The sequence below is a fragment of the Antechinus flavipes genome, chromosome 5, assembly GCF_016432865.1.
Source record: "Antechinus flavipes isolate AdamAnt ecotype Samford, QLD, Australia chromosome 5, AdamAnt_v2, whole genome shotgun sequence".
NCBI lineage: Eukaryota > Metazoa > Chordata > Mammalia > Dasyuromorphia > Dasyuridae > Antechinus > Antechinus flavipes.
Window position 1 is genome coordinate 196,874,049 of NC_067402.1, and position 23,931 is coordinate 196,897,979.

The following is a 23,931-nucleotide window of genomic DNA, read 5'->3' on the forward strand; positions in this document are numbered from 1 at the left end:
AGACATGGCTTAATTTAAAATGTTTCCGAAATAATCTGATTTTAAATTTCTACTAGGCAATTGGTGATTTGATACTAGAATTCGGAATAGAGAAAGCAGAGCCAAAAATACAGATATTAGTGTCTCTACATGGAAATGGTTGTGAAGCCTATGGGAACTAATTATTTTAGCACATGGGAGAGTATAATAAAAAAAGAGAAGAGCACTCGGGACAGGGCCTTGGACCTGATTTGGTTAATAATCTAGCACAGGAGCCTGAGAAGAAATGGTCAGACAGATATAGGGGGTTAAGGGGTGAGGAAGAGAATCAAATGTTACAAAAACCAAAGGAAGAAAGAATACCAAGGAAGAGATAGCACAGGAAGTAGGAGATTAAGTTTGAAAAAGATCTTAGATTAATTCAGTTAAAAGATTATGATTTAGAAGAAAAAAGTTTCAACTGATCAGTGAAGTTAGGGAAGCCACATTGCAGAGAAGAGAGGTGGAGGCAACAAATTGCTATAGGCAGCTTTTCAAGGAGTTTGGCTAAAAAGGAAACAATATGGAGAAGAGGAAGTAGATTTTTATTCACTGAAAAAAACTAACCCCCAAAAGGAAAGCAATGTAAAGGACAATAGCTTATAAAAGGATCATAGTTTCTTTTAAAGTGTTTTTGTTGTTTTTTTTGGGGGGGGGCAGCAAGATGACTTTGTAGGCATCAGAGAAGGAATCAGAAAATGGGGAGAGATTAAAGGTTAGAGAGGGCGGTGGAAATAGTAGTAGGGAGTCTTCTGGGGAGTACTGAAGGAGATGAGGCCCGAAGTTGTATTAAAAGATATTGCTCTTCACAAAGGGACACCTTGTCATTAGATGTTAAGAGTAAAAGAGATGTAAAATTAGAGGAAGTCAGGAGGTTCTGGGATGAGGGGAAAGGAAGAAAAGGGAGCCCATAAAGAATGCCTTTGTGTTTTCCTTAAAATATGAAGTGAGGTCCTGTTGTGGGAAAGTTTTGATTAGTTGCTGTGCTGAACAGAATAAAATGACCTAATAGGAAGAAATAATGAAAGAGTCTTACTAAGATTAGGTTAACATATTGTTGGGGACTGTTAGCCCAGTTGTGTGACTCCTTTCTAGCTCTTATTTAGCAATACGTGTGTAGGAACAAAAGAGGTAGATGGTGGAAATAATCCAGATAAAGGGTTTGGCAAGACATAAGCATTAGAATATAGGAGCAAGGGAATTGAGAATACAGAGTAGAACTGGTTAGGGTAAAAGGTATAAAGAAGAGGCGAATATTCTTGGAGCTATATTGATGCCTTGGAAAAATACAGAGGAACAGAAAGATTGATGGCAACACATCAGCATCTGTATTATTTTGAGCAGAAAATTGTTAGTCATATGTTGCTTCACTTGCTTTTTACAGAAAATTGAAATTATCTTTTTGCATAAAACTTATCTGAAGAACTTAAGAAGTATGTTGCATTGAAAATATGTAGACAGTGACCTGGTAATAAAAACTTTCCCTTTTCAACAATAGGGTGTACAACAAGCAGCCCCTCCTCAGCAGACAGGCCAGTATCTTCTTCCCCAGTCAGCAACATCTGGTGTGCCTACAACTGCACAGCCCGTGACGCAGCCCCAGCTTCCACAGGTTCTGCCAGTGCCTCAAGTATCAGTGGGGAAGCAGGTAACTCATTAAATTCTAATGAAACCAGCTATCTGCATGTAATGGAGTCTTTGAAAAGCTAAAGCAACTTTCCTCATGATGTAATGCCAGCTAAAGTGTTTTCATCCCAAAATTAAGTGGAATTTTGTGCATCATTCATATGGATCACAATATGCTGATAAACAAGAACAAAGGAGACTTAGAACTTTTGGAGCTGTCTGCCTAAAGCGAGTGGGGCAGCCTCTTGGTAAAGAAGGAAATAGGACAGTGGAATTTCTGTACGATTGTTTGACAGTATTTTTATTGATCTGACATAAAATTCATTTCTTGTCAAATATTACATTTATTCAGTTTATTGGTGGCTGAAATATCTGGTGTTTTAGATAAACTACTTGGAAATTTTTATATCTAGAAGTTAATCTACTTCCTTCCTGATATTTCATTTCTAGGACCATAGTCTGCATACATTGCATTTATCCTTGGCTTGTTTTTTTTTTTTTTTCTTTCCTAATTGCTTTCCTGCATGCCATCTTAAGGATCACACTGAAGAAGCTGAAATTACTTTTGTTGCATGTTTTTTGTTTTTTTATTATTAGTGTTTGCTGTACTTTATTGTATGTTGGCACAGTGGTTTGTTACCAATTTGTTGATTCAACAAATACTGGAAAAACAGCAAAAGGCACTCTTAGGGTTAGATCAAAGATCCTAAAAGTAATGTTAACAAAGTTAGTGGCTCCTCTCTAGAAATAAAGGAATACTTTGCTAAAAGAAGAATTTTGATTTAGAACATAAGTACAGTTTTTTTTAATTAGCAATCTGATTTTATTTACAAGTTAATGTCATTGAACCTATTTTTGAAGTAGTCCTAATTTTAGTGCCTAGCAAGAAAATATCTTTTTAAAAAATCCCTGAAAATATAACCATTTGGGATAATAGTCACTCTGCCATCTATTTTTTTTAACAGTAATCCCCATCCTGTTCTTTAGTGACATTAGTACAATGGTTTTTTTAAGTTACTTTCTTTTTTTGGCTAATAAGTAAATCTTGCTTTTGGCTACTTTGCTTCCTTTAAAAAAAAAAAAGTCTGTCTATTTTTTCTTTACTTTCTCAGCTTCCTGTTTCTCAGCCAGTATCGACCATCCAAGGCGAATCTCAGATACCAGTTGCAGCACCTTCCCTTCCACAGCCCTCAGTTACCCCATCTCTCTCGGGTGCTCACTTCCTTCCTGTGGGCCAGCCACTTCCACCATCCTTAATTCCTCAGTTCTCAGTCTCTCAGATTCCCATGTCAACTCCTCATGTCTCTGTGGCTCAGACAGGTTTCTCATCCCTGCCAAGTTCTATAGCATCTGGCATTAACCAGCCTCTGCTCACCTTGGCCTCATCTGCTGCAGCAGCTGCTATCCCTGTGGGATCAACTATGGTCCCTAGTCAGCTTCCCACCCTTCTGCAGCCTGTGACTCAGCTGCCAAGTCAGGCTCACCCACAACTCCTTCAGCCAGCAGTTCAGTCCATAGGAATACCAGCTAACCTTGGACAAGCTGCTGAGGCTTCACTTCCCACTGGAGATTCTCTATACCAGGTATTGTGCTAGAGTAAGCAAAAATCCTGGGTCAGCTCTTCGAGAGCCTAGGCCTCACCCTAGGATTATAGTTGTACATGGAAATTCACCTAGGGAAAAAAATGTTCACAAGTCCTTTAAAGAACTAAAAGCAGATGATAAAAGGGTTTAGTTGCAATAATCAAATGCCAGAAAAAAAATTTAATTGATTTCAATGTAAAAACAGAAGAGTTCAGCAGTACCAAACAATATAACCATTTTCTGAACCACGTTCTGGGAAAGAGAGAGGACAGTTTTTCTCGGTGTATCTTACTACAGCTATTTAAGAAACCAGGCAATAACTTCAGCATTCAACTTAAATTGTTCAGTTGTGAATAATGGATAAACTAGTATTTGGAATATGAGAATTCAATATCTTCTGGCTGTTTCAGAATCAGGTTTTATAACTAAAGGAAGTGGAACAGTCAACATGATAATAAGTTTCAGCATTTGATCCTATGTCTACTAGTCTATTAGCTAAAGCTGAGTTTGTTATTTTTTTCTTTGAAACAAAATATTGCCCGAGTAGATATAAGATTACTTAAATAGCATATAATAGCATAATTCTGCCTTCAAAACCCATTTCCAGAGTTGATGAGACATTTTGCAAGGATAGTAGAGAAGCAAATTATTTAACTTTTGAAAAGGCTAATCAAGTAACCATGACTATCTGGATGGTCTTTTCTTTGATATCATTAAAAAAAAGTGCAAGTATTGCTATTCTGCAGGGAATCTGAAGAGCAGGGAATCTCTTTCAAAAATCCAGGTTTTTGTCCAGTCACCTATCATTAGTCTCAAAAATGGTCTTTGGATGTGATGAAAATAGAGCAAAGGATTGTGCTTTATCTCTTCCCTGCTATATGTGATTGTTTTATATCTGTTGCTGGTTTGCTTATTTGATGACTCAGCCTGCACTAACTCAGCTCCCTCATTTCTGTCGCAGGGATTCCCACCTCGACTGCCACCTCAATACCCAGGAGACTCAAATATTATTCCCTCATCCACCGTGGCTTCTGTTTGCGTCCCTTCTACAGTTCTGTCCCCTCCCTTGCCCACAGAAGCATTGGCTCCACCAGGGTACCTTCCTACAGTTGTGCAGCCATATGTGGAGCCAAGTGTTTTAGTTCCTGTGGGTAGTCTAGGAGGACAGGTCCAAGTACCCCATTCAGCAGTCACCTTAGCACAGCAGGCCCCCTCTGCACCCTCCCAGCCAGCAGCTCTGGAGGTAAATGAAATCTCTGCATGTGTGTTTGGGAAGCATATAAATCTGAGGGGATTAAAAATTAAAGGCCAGTATAAATTTGGGTTCTCCTTTCTTGGAATTCATTTGGACACCATTACCAACTAACTCCTGAATGACTTTCTCTTACAGCAGAATGACATACCATTGTGGGGGCCTTGTTGCCACTGGCTGTTCTGTTGGGAAGTGAGTGTGCCTCCAAGAGGTTTAGCCCTGTTAGCACTTCACTTCTGGCTAGTTCTGTAGATCTTATTCTTGTCTTCTCACCAACTCTCTTGCCATTGGCAGTCCTGAGAGTATCTCATCCTGCTGTGCTCCCAGCAGCAGCCCCTTTGCCCTGCTGGGAGAGAGATCTGAATCATCTTTGCACTTTGCTCTGCCTGCCCTGTTGCACATTCTTCTGGTAAGATGCTGGCTGCATGGCAAGTTGTAGTGTCACACTGTCTAGTGGACATGATGGCTGATCTCACTGTGCAGTCTATGCCAGAGACTGGCCAATAGAATCTTCTTTTGGAGTTGTAAGACAACTATCTAATGCTGAATGTCAAAGACTTTCCTAATGAGGTATTGCTTGTAGGACTTAGGGGGGAGGAATAGAAGAATTCTTAAGGGTAGTTTTAATGGGTAATGATAGAAAATACAATTTTGACTTGTAGTGCTTTAAGGAGTCTTTCTTTTCACAGACACAAGCAGTTTCCCAGTCCAGTCCTCCAGAACCTGTGCCATCAGCACAGTCACAGACCACTACATTGGTCTCCTCTATAGATAGGTAAGTAAGTATACAACTAGAAATTCTCCTGTCTTGGAACTATGGCTGAGAAGGACTTAGTTTGTGAAGCCGGTTTTGATCTTAAAGTTGGTAAGAGCTAAACAAGCAAGCTAAGTTTTCATTCCTTTTTTTTTTTTTTAAGTGCACATTCAGATGTTGCTTCAGGTATGAGTGATGGGAATGAGAATGTTCCTTCATCCAGTGGGAGACATGAAGGGAGAACTACAAAACGCCATTACCGAAAGTCTGTACGGAGTCGTTCTCGTCATGAGAAGACTGCTCGCCCCAAATTGAGAATTCTTAATGTAAGTATGAGCCTACGAGACTTCATCCTATATGATAAGAATTTAGAGCTAGCAGGGACCTTATGGATTATCTAAACCAATTTCTTTATGTTATAATTGATGAAACTGAGGCCCAGAGTTATTAAATGTCTTTGTCCCAAAATCATACTATCTATTTAATAGCTGCCTCTTGAGTTTTATAGTGATAGTTTAACTATTTCCTCTCCTCTTTTTTAGTCTATAGGCTACCCTGAGGGACATTTCTGAGCAAGCTGAATAATCATACCACTGCAGAAGTTCTGTAGAATAAATTTATCCCTTTCATATAGCTATATTTTCATTATTATCAAAGTACAATTCCAGAGATAACCTTGGTTAGACTTTACTCTTTGGTTTCCCATCTTTTTAAAAAAATAGCATTTTTATTTACATTTGCTTATTTGCATATTTTTATTTTACAATCAACCAGTAAGATTATTTACATGAAAGACTGACATAAAAGTAAAAGTATTTATGAAAAGCTCATCATCAGGTTAGCTACAGGATGGATATGAAATGTTTTGGACATAGTGATTCTCAAAAAGCATTGGGCAGCAAGATGGCAGTAAGTTGAATGCTAGAAGATAAATTCACATTTATTTTTGTTAATTCAAATGAGGTCTTGGACACTTAACTAGCTGTGTGACTCTGAGCAAGGGACTTAACCTTGTTTTCCCTCATCTGTAACATGAACTAGGGAAGCAAATGACAAACCCCTCCAGTATCTTTGCCAAGAAAACCCTTAATGGAGAGTCATGACATGTTGAAAAATGACTAAACAAAAACTCTCAGAAACTACCTGCTTAAGACACAGACTCAGTCAGTCATCTCCATCAGTGGAAAAAAGAACCCACATTGGTGAAACTATTCCTTTGAAGTATCAGAGTAAGAAAAGTTTTAGAATCCTTTGTTTAGTCCTGATCATTTTTCCTTTGATCATCTTTCTAGAGAAAAGCACTTCTCTTTTTCATAACAATGTGTACTGAAAAAGAGTTTAAAAAAAAAAAAAACTAGTTGCCTTGTTATTCATTCCTTCTAAACCATTCAGTGGAAGACTAGTGAGTAGTTTGAAGACCAATATAATTACACCATGCTGGAGGGTCATACTGCTGTTCACTTCACAAACAAAAAAGGAACATAACACATGTCTGCTTTTGCTTTGATGAATAGTAACAGCACTATACTTCATCAGTGAAATCAAGTGGTAATCTACTGTTTTCCCTCATCTTGTACACTGTCAGAATAATGTTTTGGCTTTGATCACATGTTATTTTTGTTCAAAAACTGTCCATTTCTTCTAGGTTGGAAATACAAATTATTTGACCATTACTTTCTACTCTTTGTTCTCACCAAATTAATAGCTGTTCCCCTGAAAGCATCTCTCCTCTGCTAATTAATTAATAGCTGTGTTATTTTAGGCAAAAATGCTTTGATTTCTATAACCACAAAATATAGGAGTTGGAGTAGATTACTTTTAAGATGTCAAGTTCTGATAACGTACTATTTTGTTATCTTATAAGATGTTCTTGTTCTTTCAGGTGTCAAACAAAGGAGACAGAGTGGTGGAATGCCAGTTAGAGACTCACAACCGGAAAATGGTTACATTCAAATTTGACTTGGATGGTGACAATCCTGAGGAGATAGCATCAATTATGGTATGTTGACATTAGTTGATGTCTTTGTTAGATAAAACCTAACACAGATTCTCTTGAGAGAAAAACCAAGTACCAGTGATCTTCCTCAGATTTTTGTTTCTGTTTCAGAATTTTTATCATCGAAAAAAGGTCTTTTTCCATTTTCATTTTGTGTTTATTGTATTCTCCAAGACCTTTAATATTTTAACATTGTCTTAAGTAGGCTTATGTGTGGTTAATTTAGAAATATTTTACCAATAAAATGAATCAAGGATATTAAATTATTTGGAAGAGTGCAATTTTTTTTTTGCTTTGCTATAGAAAATTTCTTAGTTTTCTTTGTTGTAACCTTGCAAACTGTTCCAGTAACTCAATCTTGGTAGTTAGGATTCTCACTCTTCTACCTAACCTAATTTCCTACTTACCGTAAAGTTCTCTTCTTAGTGTAATTTGTACATTATTGGCTAAACTATCAGTTTTCTTAATCTATTATCTGCCATTATACTATATTTGGACACTATTGTGAAATTCCATGATACAATGAATTTGACTATATTAAAAAAAGAAATTTTAAAGGTAATAAATTACAAATCTAAAATCCTTGATTCTAGAATAACCTCAATCAAACTTTTAATTATTTATCTTGCCTTCTTAGTAAAAATGTGTTTTAGCAGTGCTAGAACTTGTAGAGAAGTCAAAAGTTTTTCTGCATGTAGCTATATAAATTTATTATCCCGAAGCACGTACAAGCTGCTCATACCTTGATTTACTTTCCATGAAGCTGAAAGTTTGATTTAAACAGTATATCATTTTTCTCCCTAAAGATTGGAATTGGAATTCATACCTCACTTAGAACTTAGTGGTGTTCCTCCTATCTTCTTAACCTCTTGATGAAGTCTTCCTCTTTTGCTTCTTCACGCTTGTCATGAGTTGAGGGTGATTATTTTCCAGAGGTGGACAGTTCTTAAATCCAAGAATTTTAAATGAATGTTTTTAAAGAGGTTTGTTTGGTTAGATACACAAGAATCATTTACCTCATTTACCGAAAACATTCAGAAATTGTTTCTTTTGTAGGTGAACAATGATTTTATTCTAGCAACAGAGAGAGACTCCTTTGTGGATCAGGTGCGAGAAATCATTGAAAAAGCTGATGAAATGCTCAGTGAGGATGTTAGTGTGGAACCAGAAGGTGATCAAGGATCAGAAAGCTTACAAACAAAGGATGATTATGGCTTTTCAGGATCCCAGGTACTGTCACTCTATGAGAGTTCTCAAAAGCCTAATTTTTTAGAATATTACAGATAAAGGTATTTGGTGCCTTTAAAAACTAATCTTGGGCAATCTGGAAACAGTCATATAAACCCAGGAATTAATCTTTTTGTTTCATACTTTCAGCGATTATTACTTAATGTATTCTTAACTGGACCCAGCAAAGCAGTCCTTCTATACCTTTCTTATTAACTCACTCTCCTCACCACAGCAACTTTTACAGATTCTTTTGTACCTTCTGAAACCTGGCATAGTTCTCTTGCTTTTCTAGCCCCCCCAGAACTCTTACTTGAGAGTATTTGCCTCATATTTCACTCAGAAAAATTGGGCCATTCACAAAGAACTTCCTCTTTTCCCCTTCTCTGTTAAGATGCCTTCTACTACTTTCTTTGATCCCTGTCTCACATGTGTCACATGAAGAGAAGGTTCCTGCCAAAGCAAAGTTCCTCTGCATGTACAGAATGGTCTCATTCTGTCCCATCTTTACCAATAGATTCTCATCCTTTTACCTTTAGTCTCTCCTTGTCTCCTGTCTGCTTCCCTACTACCTGCAAACATACCCATGTCTCTCCCATCCTCAAAAAATCCTCACGTGATCTAGCTATCCTTTCTAGCTATCTTGTATCTTTTCTTCTTTTTCTGGCTAAACTCCTTGAAAAGGCCATCTACAATTCGATGTCTCTACTTTCTTTTTGCTCACTCCCTTTTTAACAATACTTTCTGCTATTGATATCCTCCACTAAAATTGCGGTCACCAAAGTTACCAATGAACTCTAATTGCCCAATCTAATGGTCTTTTCTGGTGTCTCATTCCTTTTAACTTGTGCAGCTTTTGGCACTGTCCATCACCCTCTTCTATATATTCTCTCTTCTTTCTAGGTTTTCATGACACTGCTGTCTCCTGATTTTGCTGTTTAATTTGACTGTTCCTCAGTCTTTTCTAGATCTTGATGTAAATCATATCTCTATGGATATTCCTCAAGGCTCTATCCTGAATCTCTTCTGCATCAACTTTCATGAATATAATTATCATATCTAGTCAGATAATTTTCAGGTTTATTTGTCTAGCCCTAATCTCTAGTTTTCTGACCTCTAGAATCGTTTCTTCAGCTATCTGTTGAACATCTCAAACTGGATTTCTCATGGAGTTCATTATCTTTTGCCCTAAACATTCTTTTTTTTTTTAAAAAAAAATTTCCCTGTGGAAAGTAGCTATATCTTTCCTGTCATTCAGACTTATTGTCAAGGTATCATCCCTAGATTCCATTCTCTCTCACTTGCTATATCCAGTCAATTTGTTAAAAGATCTGTTGTTCTATCTTGGTAATAACATGATTAACATAAATTCTCTTCTCTTTAACACTGCTACCACCCTGGGGCACACTTAAACTTTTACAGTAGCCTTTTGGTAGGTCTGTCTGCCTCCAGTCTTTCCCTACTCAGTCTGTCTTCCTCAGCTGTGTAATTGGTGTTCTTTTTTTTTTTCTTTATTTGTTAGATATTTCATTGCTCTTTTATTATTATTATTGTTGTTGTTATAGCTTTTTATTGCCAAAACACATGCATGGGTAATTTTTCAACATTGACGCTTGCAAAAACTTTTGTTTTTAACACTTCCCTCTCTTTCCACCCCCTCCCCTAGTTGGCAGGCAGTCCTATACATGTTAAATGTATATGTTAAATACTATATAAATATGTATGTATATATATATATATATATATACATATTTATATAGTTATCTTGTTGCACAAGAAAAAAAATAACCTGGGAAGAAAAACAAAAATGCCAGCAAACAATAACAGAGTAGAAATGCTATGTTGTGGTCCACACTCATTTCCCAGTGTTCTTTCACTGGGTGTAGCTGATTCTGTTCATTACTGATCAATTGGAACTGATTTGGATCCTCTCGTTGTTGAAGAGAGCCACTTCCATCAGAATTGATCCTTATATAGTATTGTTGAAGTATATAATGATCTCCTGGTCTTGCTCATTTCACTCAGCATCAGTTGATGTAAGTCTCTCCAGGCCTCTCTGAAATCATCCTGCTGGTCATTTCTAAAAGAACAATAATATTCCATAATATTCATATACCACAATTTATTCAGCCATTCTCCAGTTGATGGGCATCCACTCAATTTCCAGTTTCTAGCCACTACGAAAAGGGCTGCCACAAACATTTTTGCACATGTGGGTCCCTTTCCCTTTTTAAAGATCTCTTTAGGATATAAGCCCAATAGTAACACTGCTGGATCAAAGGGGGTGCACAGTTTGATAGCCCTTTGGGCACAGTTCCAGTTTGCTTTCTAGAATGGTTGGATCAGTTCACAACTTCACCAACGATGCATCAGTGTCCCAGTTTCCCGCATCCCCTCCAACATTCATCATTATTTTTTCCTGTCAGCCAATCTGACAGGTGTGTAGTGGTATCTCAGAGTTATCTTAATTTGCATTTCTCCGATCAATATTGATTTGGAGCATCTTTTCATATGAGTAGAAATAGTTTTAGTTTCATCATCTGCAAATTGTTCATATCCTTTGACCATTTATCAATTGGAGAAGTAATTGTTGTTCTTAAAAAGCACAGATCTGAATGTGTTTTTCTTGTCTCTGTCTGTGACACACACACACACACACACACACACACACACACACACACACACACACACACACCCAGTCTTGGTATATATGTATACACAGAAAAAAAGGTAGTTGTGGGGGTGGGGGGTAAATTGAAAATAATCTTACACAGAAAGCACAGTAGCATTACAAGGGATCAGAAAAGGAGAAATGTGGTAGGATTTTGACTGATACTTTAAGGAAGGCAGAAAGGCCAGGAAGCAGATATGAGGAATGGAGAGAGAGAATCTCAGGCATAAAACACCCTTTCCTATCTTTCCAGTGTTCTTACCCCTCACATCCTACCTTCCCTTTCCTTATTAAGTGCTGCTCTCCAGTGCCACTGGTCTCCTGGATGTTCCTCATCTCTTAAGCTCTAGCCTCCCTGACTTCCTTGGGGATCAACTACAACTTAAGAAGCCTTTTTGGATCTCTGCTAGTGACTTTTGTTTATTATCTCCATTTTATTCTTGTTTGTATACAGTTGTTTTATGTGTTGGTAATTGATGTAATTTTTTCTGAGAGCAAGGACTATACTTTTTTTTTTTTAAGGACTATCCTTTTTATCTTTTTTTCTTATTCCCAGAATTTAGCACAGTGTTTGTCACATAATAGAGCCTTAATAATAGAGAGGCTAGTTGACTGACATTTACAGTTTTCTGAATCAAATGCCCAGAGATAGTCAACTAAAACCATTAACTGGGTTTAGTGAACACAGTCATTACGTTGTATTTGAGAACTATAGTGCATAAGTGACTGGAGTTTTGTTTATTGTAGAAATTGGAGGGAGAGTTCAAGCAACCAAATCCTGCATCTTCTATGCCTCAGAGGGCAGGTAAGCTTCCTTTCAACTTTCCACGTGGTCTTGTTTTAGCATTTGACTTTTCAGAAAACAAATAGCAGTCAGCTACCTAAATGCTCTCTCACTGCTTTAATAAAGCAACTTATGAGCTGCTTTTGTGTGAGGACTAAAGCCAGATGAAAACTAATGTATAATTTCTTTTCTTATTTAGGTGTTCCCTCCAGTTCATTAACTCAAGTTGTACATTCGGCTGGACGGAGGTTCATAGTGAGTCCTGTACCAGAGAGTCGGTTACGAGAGTCAGTATTTTTCACTGCTACATCCAGTGAAATATCAGATACAAGTGAGTTTTTCTTAAACAACTTTTTTCTTTTTGGAATTTGGCCCAAATTCATGGAAAGCTCAAAGTAAAAAACAGTGGATAAACATGAGGCAGAATTAAAATTAGGAGATTAATAAATATCCACTAAGTGTAGGAAGCTGCAACAGATAAAAAAAAAAGTAAGTTTGGTAATCAAAGTACATATAGTGAATTGTGAGTAAATATAGTTCTTCCAAATGGTTATATAATGGTTGTAATATGAATTCCTCCATCCTTATATAAGCTTTGGGTGTCCAGCCAAATGACTAGTGTATCCTTGCTAAATCTCTACTATTTTAAGATATGTTCCCTTAGTAGAATGTTAAACATTCATGTTGGCGAGCTTAATAAGAGTTTGGGGCCATGTTATATTCCTAACTTAAAAAAAAAAATAACTAACTTCACTTTTTTGTGTTTGTTTTGTTTTGTCTTTCTTTGCAGCTGCTGTTCCTCCATCCCATGGCCCTGTAATGAATCTGTCTCATTCTGCTTCATCCGTTAGTTTGCAACAGGCATTCTCTGAACTTAGACATGCTCAAATGTCAGAAGGACCCAGTACAGCTCCCCCAAACTTCAGCCATGCAGGACCAACCTTTCCAACTGTACCTGCCACCATGTCTAACATGGCTGTAGTCTTCCCTCCCACGGCAACAGCTGTGCCTTCAGTATCTGTCCCTGCTACAAGTAGCCCTTTTAATAGTGTTTCTGTACCAGTCATTCAATCTGTGGTCACTATGCCTACTGAAAAGGTAATTGCCGGAGTTGCCTCCAGTGCAGGTGTATTAACTTCAACTTCTTTTCCTGTACCACAGGTGTCTGGACCACCATTAATTACCAGTGTGGTTTCCAGCATTACTATTCCTGCAGCCGTGTCATTGTCTACTACAAGTGAATCAGTTCAGGCTCCACCAATTGGGGGAGTTATGTCTAGTGCTGGCGCTTTTCCTCCTGCAGTGGGATCAGTAGCTCCAGTTCCTGGAATAGGCAGTACTGTTCCCCCAGGTGCTATTACCCCAGCTATGACTTCTCAGCCCGCCCCAATTGCAACAAATATAGTTGGGGCAGCCACCCTGACTTCCACATCTGCCACCACTCCGTTCCCAAGCATGGCTTCACAGCCACCTCTTCAACTCAGTAGCAGCAGCTCTGCTCCCAGTGTAGCAGAAACAGTGGTAGTCAGTGCACTCCATCCCAAACATGATGGCACACATTTACCAGACAAGCCGCCCCTTAGCAGTGCAGTGGGGCTCTCCCTGCCCCTCTCGGTAGCTCCATCTTCCTCTGGAGCTGGGATCTCTGATTCAGCTAGCCAGCCCAGTGTGCTGCATCCTTTACAGGTCCCATCCGCTGTGGCTTCTCCTCCTGTACTTTCACAGGCAGCAGGGACCATCTCCACCCCGGTGTTACCTCAGGTACCTTTACCTGGTGTCCCACCCCTAGCACAGCCTGTTACCAATGTGCCTGCTGTACAGCAGACACTAATCCATAGTCAACCTCAACCAGCTTCACTTCCCAACCAGCCCCACACTCATTGCCCTGAAATAGATACTGATACACAACCCAAAGCCCCTGGCATTGATGATATAAAGACTCTAGAAGAAAAACTGCGGTCTCTCTTCAGTGAACACAGTTCTGTTGGAGCCCAGCATGCCCCTGTTTCCCTAGAGACATCTTTGGTAGTGGAGACCACAGTCATGCCAGGCGTCCCAACCACCGCTGTGGCACCAAGCAAGCTCATGACTTCCACAACGAGCACTTGCTTACCACCAAGCAGTTTGCCTCTAGGAACAACTACTGGTTTGTCGGCTGTTACACCAGTGGTCACACCCGGGCAGGCTGTCACACCAGTCAGCTATGTTCCAGCCCCGACCAGCGTGGCAGTAGGGGTGAAACCTGGAACCCCTCCCTCAAAGCCACCTATCGCCAGGGTACCGGTAAGGTTCTTAGGGATTCGTTTTACAGACTTTCTCCTTTTATTGCACTGAAATAGTATATTTTCTCTTAAGTGTAGAGTTAAACTTTTTACCCTAGACCCCAACAAAATAGAAATGTAGCTTTGAAAACAGATTCAGAGACTAATATAGAAGCTGACTCACTTTTTTTGTAATCACTTTATATATTTGGATTTCATTAAAGTGTGTGTCTATGTAGGTACATATATTTCATTAGTTTGTAGTTAATTAACTTCTAGGAATTGTGTTTTGTGAGTTATACCAATATTAATGGTAGATAACACACAAACAAACATTTGTCCCATTTGATTCAGATAAAAATAACATTTTAACTCTCAAAGAGAATTCTTCTCTTAGCTACAATTTCAAGAAAAGGCAAATCCCTAATCCATGAAGTTTGCTATTAAAGCAGCACTTTTTTTTCCCCAGTGCTACAAAAATCAAGATTTAAGATTTAGAGTTTTAACGTAATTGAGTGTAGGTGACCAAATTAACAAGAGTTAGTCTCTACTGAGTTATTGCTAGATTTCTTCTAACTAAATTGCATGTTTTTAGTCTTAATAATGCACAAAATTTTTGTAAAAATGACAAGGCAGGCAGAGACTTGACTCATACTGATAATATTTTGCTCCTGGTAGAAAAGCACTTAGCTTCTCATTGTCATATTAAGTCTTTCAGTAGTTTAAAACCAACTAGAGAGAGTTTACCTGTCTTAACAAAACTTGACAGTGTTAAACTTCAAGATAGATGGCCCAACATTGACCCACACTTAACACCGTACACCAAGATAAGGTCAAAATGGGTTCATGACCTAGGCATGAAGAATGAGATTATAAATAAATTGGAAGAGCGTAGGATAGTTTACCTCTCAGACCTGTGGAAGAGGGAGGAATTTATGACCAAAGAAGAACTAGAGATCACTATTGACCACAACATAGAAAATTTTGATTATATCAAATTGAAAAGTTTTTGTACAAACAAAATAAATGCAGACAAGATTAGAAGGGAAACAATAAACTGGGAAAACATTTTTACAATCAAAGGTTCTGATAAAGGCCTCATTTCCAAAATATATAGAGAATTGACTCTAATTTATAAGAAATCAAACCATTCTCCAATTGATAAATGGTCAAAGGGTATGAACAGACAATTCTCAGACGTAGAAATTGAAACTATTTATAGACATATGAAAATATGCTCCAAATCATTATTAATCAGAGAAATGCAAATTAAGACAACTCTGAGATACCACTACACACCTGTCAGATTGGCTAGAGTGACAGGGAAAGATAATGTGGAATGTTGGAGGGGATGTGGGAAAAGAGGGACACTGATACATTGTTGGTGGAATTGTGAACACATCCAGCCATTCTGGCGATCAATTTGGAACTATGCTCAAAAAGTTATCAAACTGTGCATACCCTTTGATCCAGCAGTGTTTCTACTGGGCTTATACCCCAAAGAGATACTAAAGAAGGGAAAGGGACCTGTATATGCCAAAATGTTTGTGGCAGCCCTGTTTGTAGTGGCTAGAAGCTGGAAAATGAATGGATGCCAATCAGTTGGAGAATGGTTGAGTAAATTGTGGTATATGAGCATTATGGAATATTATTGTTCTATAAGGAATGACCAGCAGGATGAATACAGAGAGGACTGGCGAGACTTATATGAACTGATGCTAAGTGAAATGAGCAGAACCAGGAGATCATTATATACCTCAATAATGATACTGTTGAGGATGTATTCTGATGGAAGTGGATCTCTTCGATAAAGAGAGCTAATTCAGTTTCAATTAATCAAAGATGGGCAGAAGCAGCTACACCCAAAGAAAGAACACTGGGAGATGAATATAAACTGCTTGCATTTTTGTTTTTCTTCCTGGATTATTTATACCTTCTGAATTCAATTCTCCCTGTGCAACAAGAAAACTGTTTGGTTCTGCACACGTATATTGTATCCAGAATATACTGTAACCTATTCAACATGTAAAGGATTGCTTGCCATCTGGGGGAGGGGATGGAGGGAGGGAGGGGAAAAATCGGAACAGAAGTGAGTGCAAGGGATAATGTAAAAAATTACCCTGGCATGAGTTCTATCAATAAAAAGTTATTAAAAAAAAAAAGAAAGAAAGAAAGATCATTTGGCTAAAGTATGATATATAGTAAAAATCAACCCACCTGTATCTTGAACTTATCCATTAATACATATATTTTGGAAAAGACTGTAAATGGATAGGAAATTGAATAGGAAGACAAATGGGCTAGATTGCCTTAGAGAAATCACACACTGATTCTAAAATTCATCTTGAAACAAAGGTACATATTTTTAAATATTAAAAATTCTTTAAAAAAAAAACAAAAAGATAGATGGCCCAAGATCAGCTCAGTAGAGCTGCCTCCTAATCTCAGTACTCCTGAATTAGATGCTGGTCATTTGTCCTCTTCCATAAGAGAAAACCTACTGTATGTATGTCCCTTTTTGGATTTTTCAGAACTGTCCTGCAAAGCTATCAAAAGCTCTGCCTGCCTTTATTCATAACTAGAGCTAATGCCATGAAGTATGTACCAGTTCTATAATAACTACATTATTCCCCAGTAAATCTTTACTCTGCTGAATAATTCACAGTAAATTTCAATTTCTGGCAAGTCTCAGGCTTTTTGTTTGTTAGTTGTTTTGTTTGTTTCTGTAACTTGTCAACTCATTTAAATTAGGTGTTATTCTTTAGTGTGCAATAATTTATTTTCCTCTGAGCCTTCATGTCTGATACATTAAAATTTCCATTCATTGTCTATAGGTGCTACCAGTAGGTACTGAACTTCAATCTGGTACCCCACCCAGTGAGCAGCTGCCACCTTTTCCAGGACCTTCTCTAACACAGGTACTCCATGACTTGGCAGAATTCTTTCTAGTGTTTTCTTGCTCTCTTTCAAAATGCATGGGGAAATTCTTTATTGCATGATATTAGCTTCTCTGTTTTTCTTTGTCTTGACTGAGTAGCCATCTCTACTACAGGGTTTTCGAATAGGACTTGAGTCTGGAAATCCAGATCCCAGATGTACAAATAAATCTTCTTTTTGGTATATTAGAGACCCTAATTAGGAAGATGACTCTGAGATATTTATTTCATTGAAGTTTTGAGTCTGTACTGAAAAAACTGTTTCTCAGAGGCCAAAATTTTATCAGCAAATTATTTCTCTCTAAAACTATAAAGTTAAGGATATTAATTCTTTGAGCACCTTTCTAAACTTTCAAAACCTAATTGTTTCTTAAAATTCTGTGGTGTTCATTCTCTAGAACAGGGGTCAGCAAACTTAAATGCCAAATTCTGTCCTCCTCCTGTTCTTATGTAGCCCAAAAGCTTTTTATATACAATAAACCTTTATTTTAAACTGTAAAAACCTTTCCTAGCTTCCAGATAGTAGTTTGCTGACGCCCTTTCTTCCCTCCCCCCCCCCCCCCCCCCCCACCCCCCAGAAAGAAATGTTGCAAAGTTTAGGGCTAGCATATTAGAAAGAACCTGAAACTATTTAATGATATTATTAAAAAGTAACTTAAATTCTAAAATATATTTGCAGTATATTTGGCCAAGGTAAGAAATCAGATGGCAACCACCATCTTCTGACAACATTAAGGTGGAGGAATTGCCATAGCCTTGGTGATGGATCAAATGCTCCAGAAGACTTCAAGGTCACAACCAGTGCACAGTCTTTGTACAATCTGCTCATGAGCCTTAGCCTTAGACAGTTTGAGGTGGAAAAAATAAATTGTTGCATATATCCAGTAGGTCATATAAAAACTTCCACTTTAATATTATCATACTATGGTACAAAGGAAGTAATTAAGCAAAATTATGTGTATTCTTCCAATTGAGTATGACTTTTTAAAAAAACACCCATTCATTTTTGGCACTATTTTTGAATAAGCAAGTTCATAAATATTTAAATCAAATTATATTAGTATTTTACCTCTGTGAGAATGACATGTTTTATTTGAAATATCAGTTATATGTCTTTGAAAATCTTTTGAATTTAATAATCATGTTGCTCTGATTATAATTTTATGATGAGTATACTTGAAAAATACTGAACTATAAAAGAAGAGCAAATATACAATTTCTTGCCATCAATAAATTTAATAAAAATGTGTTCCAAGTCTTGTAAAATGACTTTGGAACTCCAGCTATACTTGCTAAATGAAGATAAAGAAGGGATAATTAGAAATAAGAGCTGGGAATTTTTGGAGGGAGAAGAATAGAATAAGGCAGAAAGCTAAGGGTAGTTAAGAATAGGGTTATGGTAAGGGATAGGGTAGTTAAGGAACTTCGAAGGAATTTGGAAGTATAGAGCAGGAATGGGAGGATTTAGAGTGAGAAGAAAAAAGTGGTGAAAAAAGACAAGTATAAGAGATTTTTCCTTTATTCCTCCTTTTGATGATAAGGTTGGACAAGAATTGAGACTCTTACTATCAGTAAATGAAAGGTGCTAGACCTGAGCAACAAGATAAAAAAAAAAAAGAATAGTGAGAGTCCCAAGTAGGAGAGTTTCTGTCATCCAAGGGAAAGGGGAGGAAAATTCTCAAGGAGTTCTTTCAACTTACCCATTCATTCATAAGTTGGACGTTTATAATTTGGATCCTACCTGATCTATGATGCATTTCTGGTTTCAATTATACTGAATTCTTATATCTAAGACTTAGTATTTTGGAAACAAGTCCTCTGTGTTGATAGTGGTAATAATAGCTTATATAGGGTTTTTCCCTCACAAGATTGTTGTGAGTTAAATAGCATCTGTTATTTCACCTTAAATATAGGACAACAGTAGCTTAGATTTTGTGATGTAGCTCGTAAAAGTAAAGTTTTGAAGCCATGTTTCATATTTGCAAATATGTAGCTTTCCTATAAAAAGTGTCCTTCATTTTCTCACAGAAAAGGGAAATAATGAAATTGAAAGCCAACTTGGCAAATAAAGCTTCTCATTTGTGGGGAAGTAGTAGTTGTTTCCACCTTGAGTCCTTGCAAATGGCCTTCTAAATAATGTGCTATTAATAATATTCAACTTTAGGAAATTGGTAAGAAGTGGCCTGCATAGACATATATTCTCAGGCATGATAATTTGTTTTTTATGTTTTCTCTTAAATTGTATTTTTATTGTTGCAACCGAAGGGGAAGTGATACTGGCAAATGACAGTTTAGTACTAAAAAGTTATTTTTCAAAAATGATGTGTAACTGACAGTACATTCTCCCTGTAGTTAGTTTATAAACTGAAGAACAAAGTAAATGGAAATAAGAGGTGATAAAAATAAGTTTAACTACAGTTCTATGTACATTTCATAAAACTTCCTAGCCAGAGAGAGGAAGAATATGAACCTCATCTTCTGAGTGCAAAAGAAAGTAGATCAGAAAAGGCCATTCATATGATCTGATTTATTTTAGTCTTGAAAAGGTGATAGAAACTTTAATTTGGAAACAGCCTTACATTATGAAGATCAATTTTTTAAAATTTTCATTGCAATGAAAATTAATGTTGCACTTCCCTTCAAAAACCCGTTTTTAAAAATCTAGACTGTGAAGTCATTATGTTGGTTTTGCAAAGTAAATACACCCATATAAATTGGCTGTTGATTTTACTAATATGCCTAAGATATTCTTATTAGTGGGTATTTTTGCTTCAGTCTCAGCAACCTCTAGAAGATCTTGATGCTCAGTTAAGAAGAGCCCTTAGTCCAGAGACTGTCCCAGTCACATCTTCAGTTGCTGTAAGTTGAAAGAGCTCAAAAATAGTTTGTCCCCCTCCCTCCGGGGTACCATGTTCCCAGAAAGTATAATTCAAACAGGTAGACATGGTCTTTAAGAAGATTTTTGCAGAGTATAGCTACATGTGTGATGCATGGTCATGATATAGAGCATCTATGAAAATCTATGATGTTTACCATATTATACTATTTATTCAGCTAACTGTGTTTTCACTAGCTAGCTCCAAAAGAAAAGCACAGATTTCTTGCATCCATCTAATTTCTCATTACTTGAATGTCAGAAGTATCATGGTTTAATTTTAATTAAAAAGATAAAAAGTAAAAGTAAAAAGTAGTTTTTTACTAAAGTAAAAAGCTTACCTTTGAACTTCTGAAGTACTTTCTGCAATGAACTAAGCAAAAAGTATATCATAAAAAAGCTTTAAAAGCTTTATTACTTCTCCTAGAAGTTATATTTAGATAATTAAATAGGAAAGACATATTAGTCTTCTAGATTGATTTAATGACAAGATCAGGTTTTCTAGTACATTTGGATCCTCTATCATTCATAGATAGCATTTCTGCCTTCCTGCAAAAGCAAAGAAAGAAAATGTAGTTACTAAACTGACTCTACTAGATTAGAAGTTTTTGTTTAGAAAACATCTTATCATCTCTAATGACAAAACCTGGCTATTCCTCATGTTCCTAATATATCTTCTACATTGGGATAAAAGTTGGACTATATTTCAAAATATATATTGGCTTCAGCTGACTTGCAAAAAAAAAAAAATGAAGTTTTTCCTTTTTCCTTTAAATTTTGTCTTGCAGCCCACATCAGTTGTGACTCCAACATCAGTTGCTGGAGCAGTGCCAGTGGTAGTGCCAGCTCAGAAAGGTAGAGTATGATACTTTGGGCATCGCACAATTGTAAAGCAGGCTTCTATTTAGGTCTTTGAGCTTCCATTGGATCTGGGAGCAAATTAGTAATACATCCTAAAAGACTCGTGCAGTTGGAAATTGGAGTTAACAAAACAGTAATGTTAATAACTGTCTCCAACAAAATGATGATCACTGTGATTGGTCTCCAAAAAACCCCCAAATTCTGTGAATTCAACCAACAAGTCTGTTCTATATTTCAGATGTGTTGTTTACATAAATAGACCACCTTAGAAAGCCTTTTCCCAAAACTGGACTTTTATCTTCTCCAAGTGCAAAAAGACTTAAGCAGTTGAACTTAAAAATTAACCTAGTCCAGAAGAAAATTCTTGTTTCATGAATCTTGTATCTAACTACTTTTTGAGCACTTAACTTTAAAAATTCAGCAGTGCAAAAATAATAATAACAATATTAAAATAAAATTAGATGATTTAGAGTCATCCTCCTAGACATTATTAAGAAGAGAAAAAAGATTATTCAAACTACTTTGTCATCTTCATTTCTCTATACTTCAGCAGCTCCAAGCATAGAAGATAATACCATGATGACCAACTCAGAGGCCAGCGTTCTTAAAATGGGCCGGTTTCAGGTAAGACATTCACTTTTCAGAAACTTTAATCCTTTTTTCCCCCATATATTAATAATTTAATTGCTAGATATAAACTTTAATAAACTGATCTGAAAGCTTCCCGGGCATAATCTTTTAAGAACCCAGAATTAGTTCTGTGTCAATGATCAGGAATGGTCTTGAGGAACTGTCATTGGAATACAGTGGTTAACAGATATCCATTATATTTTAATTTCTAAAGAATTGCTTCTTTAATAAGATGCAGACTCAGGACTAGAAACCAATACAACTCCTCATCTTATATTTTACAGTCTGTCTCTAGAATACCTTTCTAAACTTTTTATATTCACCTCCTTTATACACCTAATACATTCTTTTCTAGCCAAGGTGGTCTTCTTTGCTGTGCCTCCGGGCTGGGATTCTCTCTCCTGCCTCTGGAGCTGGGCCCCTGCCTGGGGTGTGCTCCCTTTCCACCTTTGTCTCTAAAGGAGCCATCTTTGTCTTTTTTTCAAGACTTACCTCCCAGATGCTATTTCCTCTGGAAGCCTGCCCTCCTCCTTCCTGGTTGTGGTTCCTTTTATTCCAAATTATCTTGTACTTCTTCTCTGAGCTCATATATTTCTCCTGCTCATCACTTCCTTCACCCCATTGAGTAGGACTCCTCTATACTTAATAAGAATGATTATAAATAAGTAATGAATAGGTACTAATAATAAATAATGAATATAGTTTAATTCCTAAAAGATTCTGTCTTACGTTTTAGCTGAAAATTGCCCTGCTATTTGGGTTATTTATGAAATAAAACACTTCACTTCAGATAGTAAAGATTAGGTTGGAGGTATGAAAATGAAAAGCTTGGATACAGTTAATAGGGAAATGGAATGTCCTACCATGTAGGAGTTTGCAGCTTTGAGTGTTTTGGTTTTGGTTTTTTTAGTCTCTCCTGGTTGTTAGTTTTTTGTTGTTTTAAATCCCTAGGTATCAGTTGCAGTAGATGATTCCTTGAAGGAAAATAGAAGCAAGTCAGAAGAAGTCAAGTCTGTACACTTTGAGTCAAGTACTTCAGAGTCCTCAGTGTTGTCAAGTAGTAGCCCAGAGAATACTCTGGTGAAGCAGGAGCCTGGTGGAATCACCACAGCTCTATGTGGCCCCTCTTTGGATATGGTTGATGGTGTTCCTTCTCAAAAAACCTCTGCTACCCAGACAAAGCCTGAAGCTGAGCAGCCTGCCACAGTGGTTGGCCGATTCTCTGTGTCAAAAACTGAAGACAAGGTCACCCCTGTGGTGGAGGGAGAGCCACCTGTAGTACGCCCTTTATTGGATTCTGAACAGGCCGTTCCTTCTGCTGTAGCACCAAAGAAAGAAATGCCTGAATCGTCAGAGCCAAGCCATCTTAATGGGCCATCTTGTGACCTAGAAGCTGCCTTCCTCAGTAGGAATATGGATGATGGTTCAGGTAGCCCACATTCTACTCACCATTTGGGCTCAAAAGGCAGCCTTCCCATTCAGAGCCTTAGCCAGAGCCTTAGCAATTCATTCAACTCCTCTTACATGAGTAGTGACAATGAGTCAGACATTGAAGATGAGGACTTGAAGTCAGAACTACGTCGGCTACGAGAAAAGTAAGACCATTTTCTTCCCTTATGAGATATATAAAATTAAAGACTTAGAATTGGGAAGGACTTTAGACACAATCTAATCTCAGTTTAGAAACTCCAGAGGGGTTTGGTGGCTTGTCAGGGTCATGGAACTACAAGGTAACAGATAGAAATCCAAGATGGCAAATTTTCAAATCGAGATATCAAATCCATAGCTCTTTCTGCAAAGTGTAGTAGAGGCAATCTCTTCTCGATCAAAAGATTTATACATACAAGAGAGAAAACATTATAAAAAACATTAAATATTTAAAATACAGAAAATTGTCTGCAGGTATTTCATTAAATTCTACTTTATTCTATACCACTTCTGTTCACACATATGCTTTTTTGAGACTGAATATTGTTACTTTGAGCTTGTTTTAGCTACCACTAGCCTATCTTACATAAACTTATTTAAGCAGTTGTTGTGTAGGCGGGCACTGTGCTGAGTGTTTTACAAATATTTTCTTGCTTCATCCTCACAATCACCCTGGGACATATTTTACAATTGGGAGAAATGAGGTAGACAGGGTAAATGTTATGACTTACTCAGTGTCATAACATTGGTAAATATCTGAGGCCAGATTTGAATTTGGGTCTTTCTGACTCCATGCCTAGAATTTAAGATAGTAGAGTGCTTTAAACTATTTCATGTGATTTCCCCAACACCCCTGGAGATAGATGCTATTTGTTATTTTTCAGTTCAGGAAATTGAAGCAGGTAAAGGTCTGGGATCACATGAGGCAAGATTTGAATTCAGATCTTCCTGACTCCAACTCTGATGCTTTATTACACTAAAATTACCTTGTATTAGGTGAATGTCTATAGTGAGGGCTGTCTAGGTAGT

The 23,931-nt window shown here is 37.2% G+C and overlaps 1 protein-coding gene across 11 annotated transcripts in view; it reads left to right on the forward strand.

Moving 5' to 3' along the window:
- Positions 1–23,931, forward strand: part of WNK1 (WNK lysine deficient protein kinase 1) — a 135,876-nt gene that overhangs the window by 99,333 nt on the left and 12,612 nt on the right. For 6 of the 11 annotated variants that reach the window (XM_052001302.1, XM_052001304.1, XM_052001305.1 and 3 more), the window contains 15 exons: positions 1,517–1,666; positions 2,757–3,227; positions 4,189–4,470; positions 5,169–5,254; positions 5,397–5,559; positions 7,116–7,232; positions 8,286–8,459; positions 11,875–11,932; positions 12,111–12,242; positions 12,702–14,194; positions 17,007–17,090; positions 19,884–19,967; positions 20,772–20,838; positions 21,395–21,468; positions 22,426–23,069. In XM_052001302.1, coding sequence (XP_051857262.1) covers positions 1,517–1,666; positions 2,757–3,227; positions 4,189–4,470; positions 5,169–5,254; positions 5,397–5,559; positions 7,116–7,232; positions 8,286–8,459; positions 11,875–11,932; positions 12,111–12,242; positions 12,702–14,194; positions 17,007–17,090; positions 19,884–19,967; positions 20,772–20,838; positions 21,395–21,468; positions 22,426–23,069 — 4,079 coding nt within the window. The remainder of the gene's footprint in view (positions 1–1,516; positions 1,667–2,756; positions 3,228–4,188; positions 4,471–5,168; positions 5,255–5,396; positions 5,560–7,115; positions 7,233–8,285; positions 8,460–11,874; positions 11,933–12,110; positions 12,243–12,701; positions 14,195–17,006; positions 17,091–19,883; positions 19,968–20,771; positions 20,839–21,394; positions 21,469–22,425; positions 23,070–23,931) is intronic. The other 5 variants (XM_052001303.1, XM_052001307.1, XM_052001308.1 and 2 more) reach the window with 5 other exon arrangements.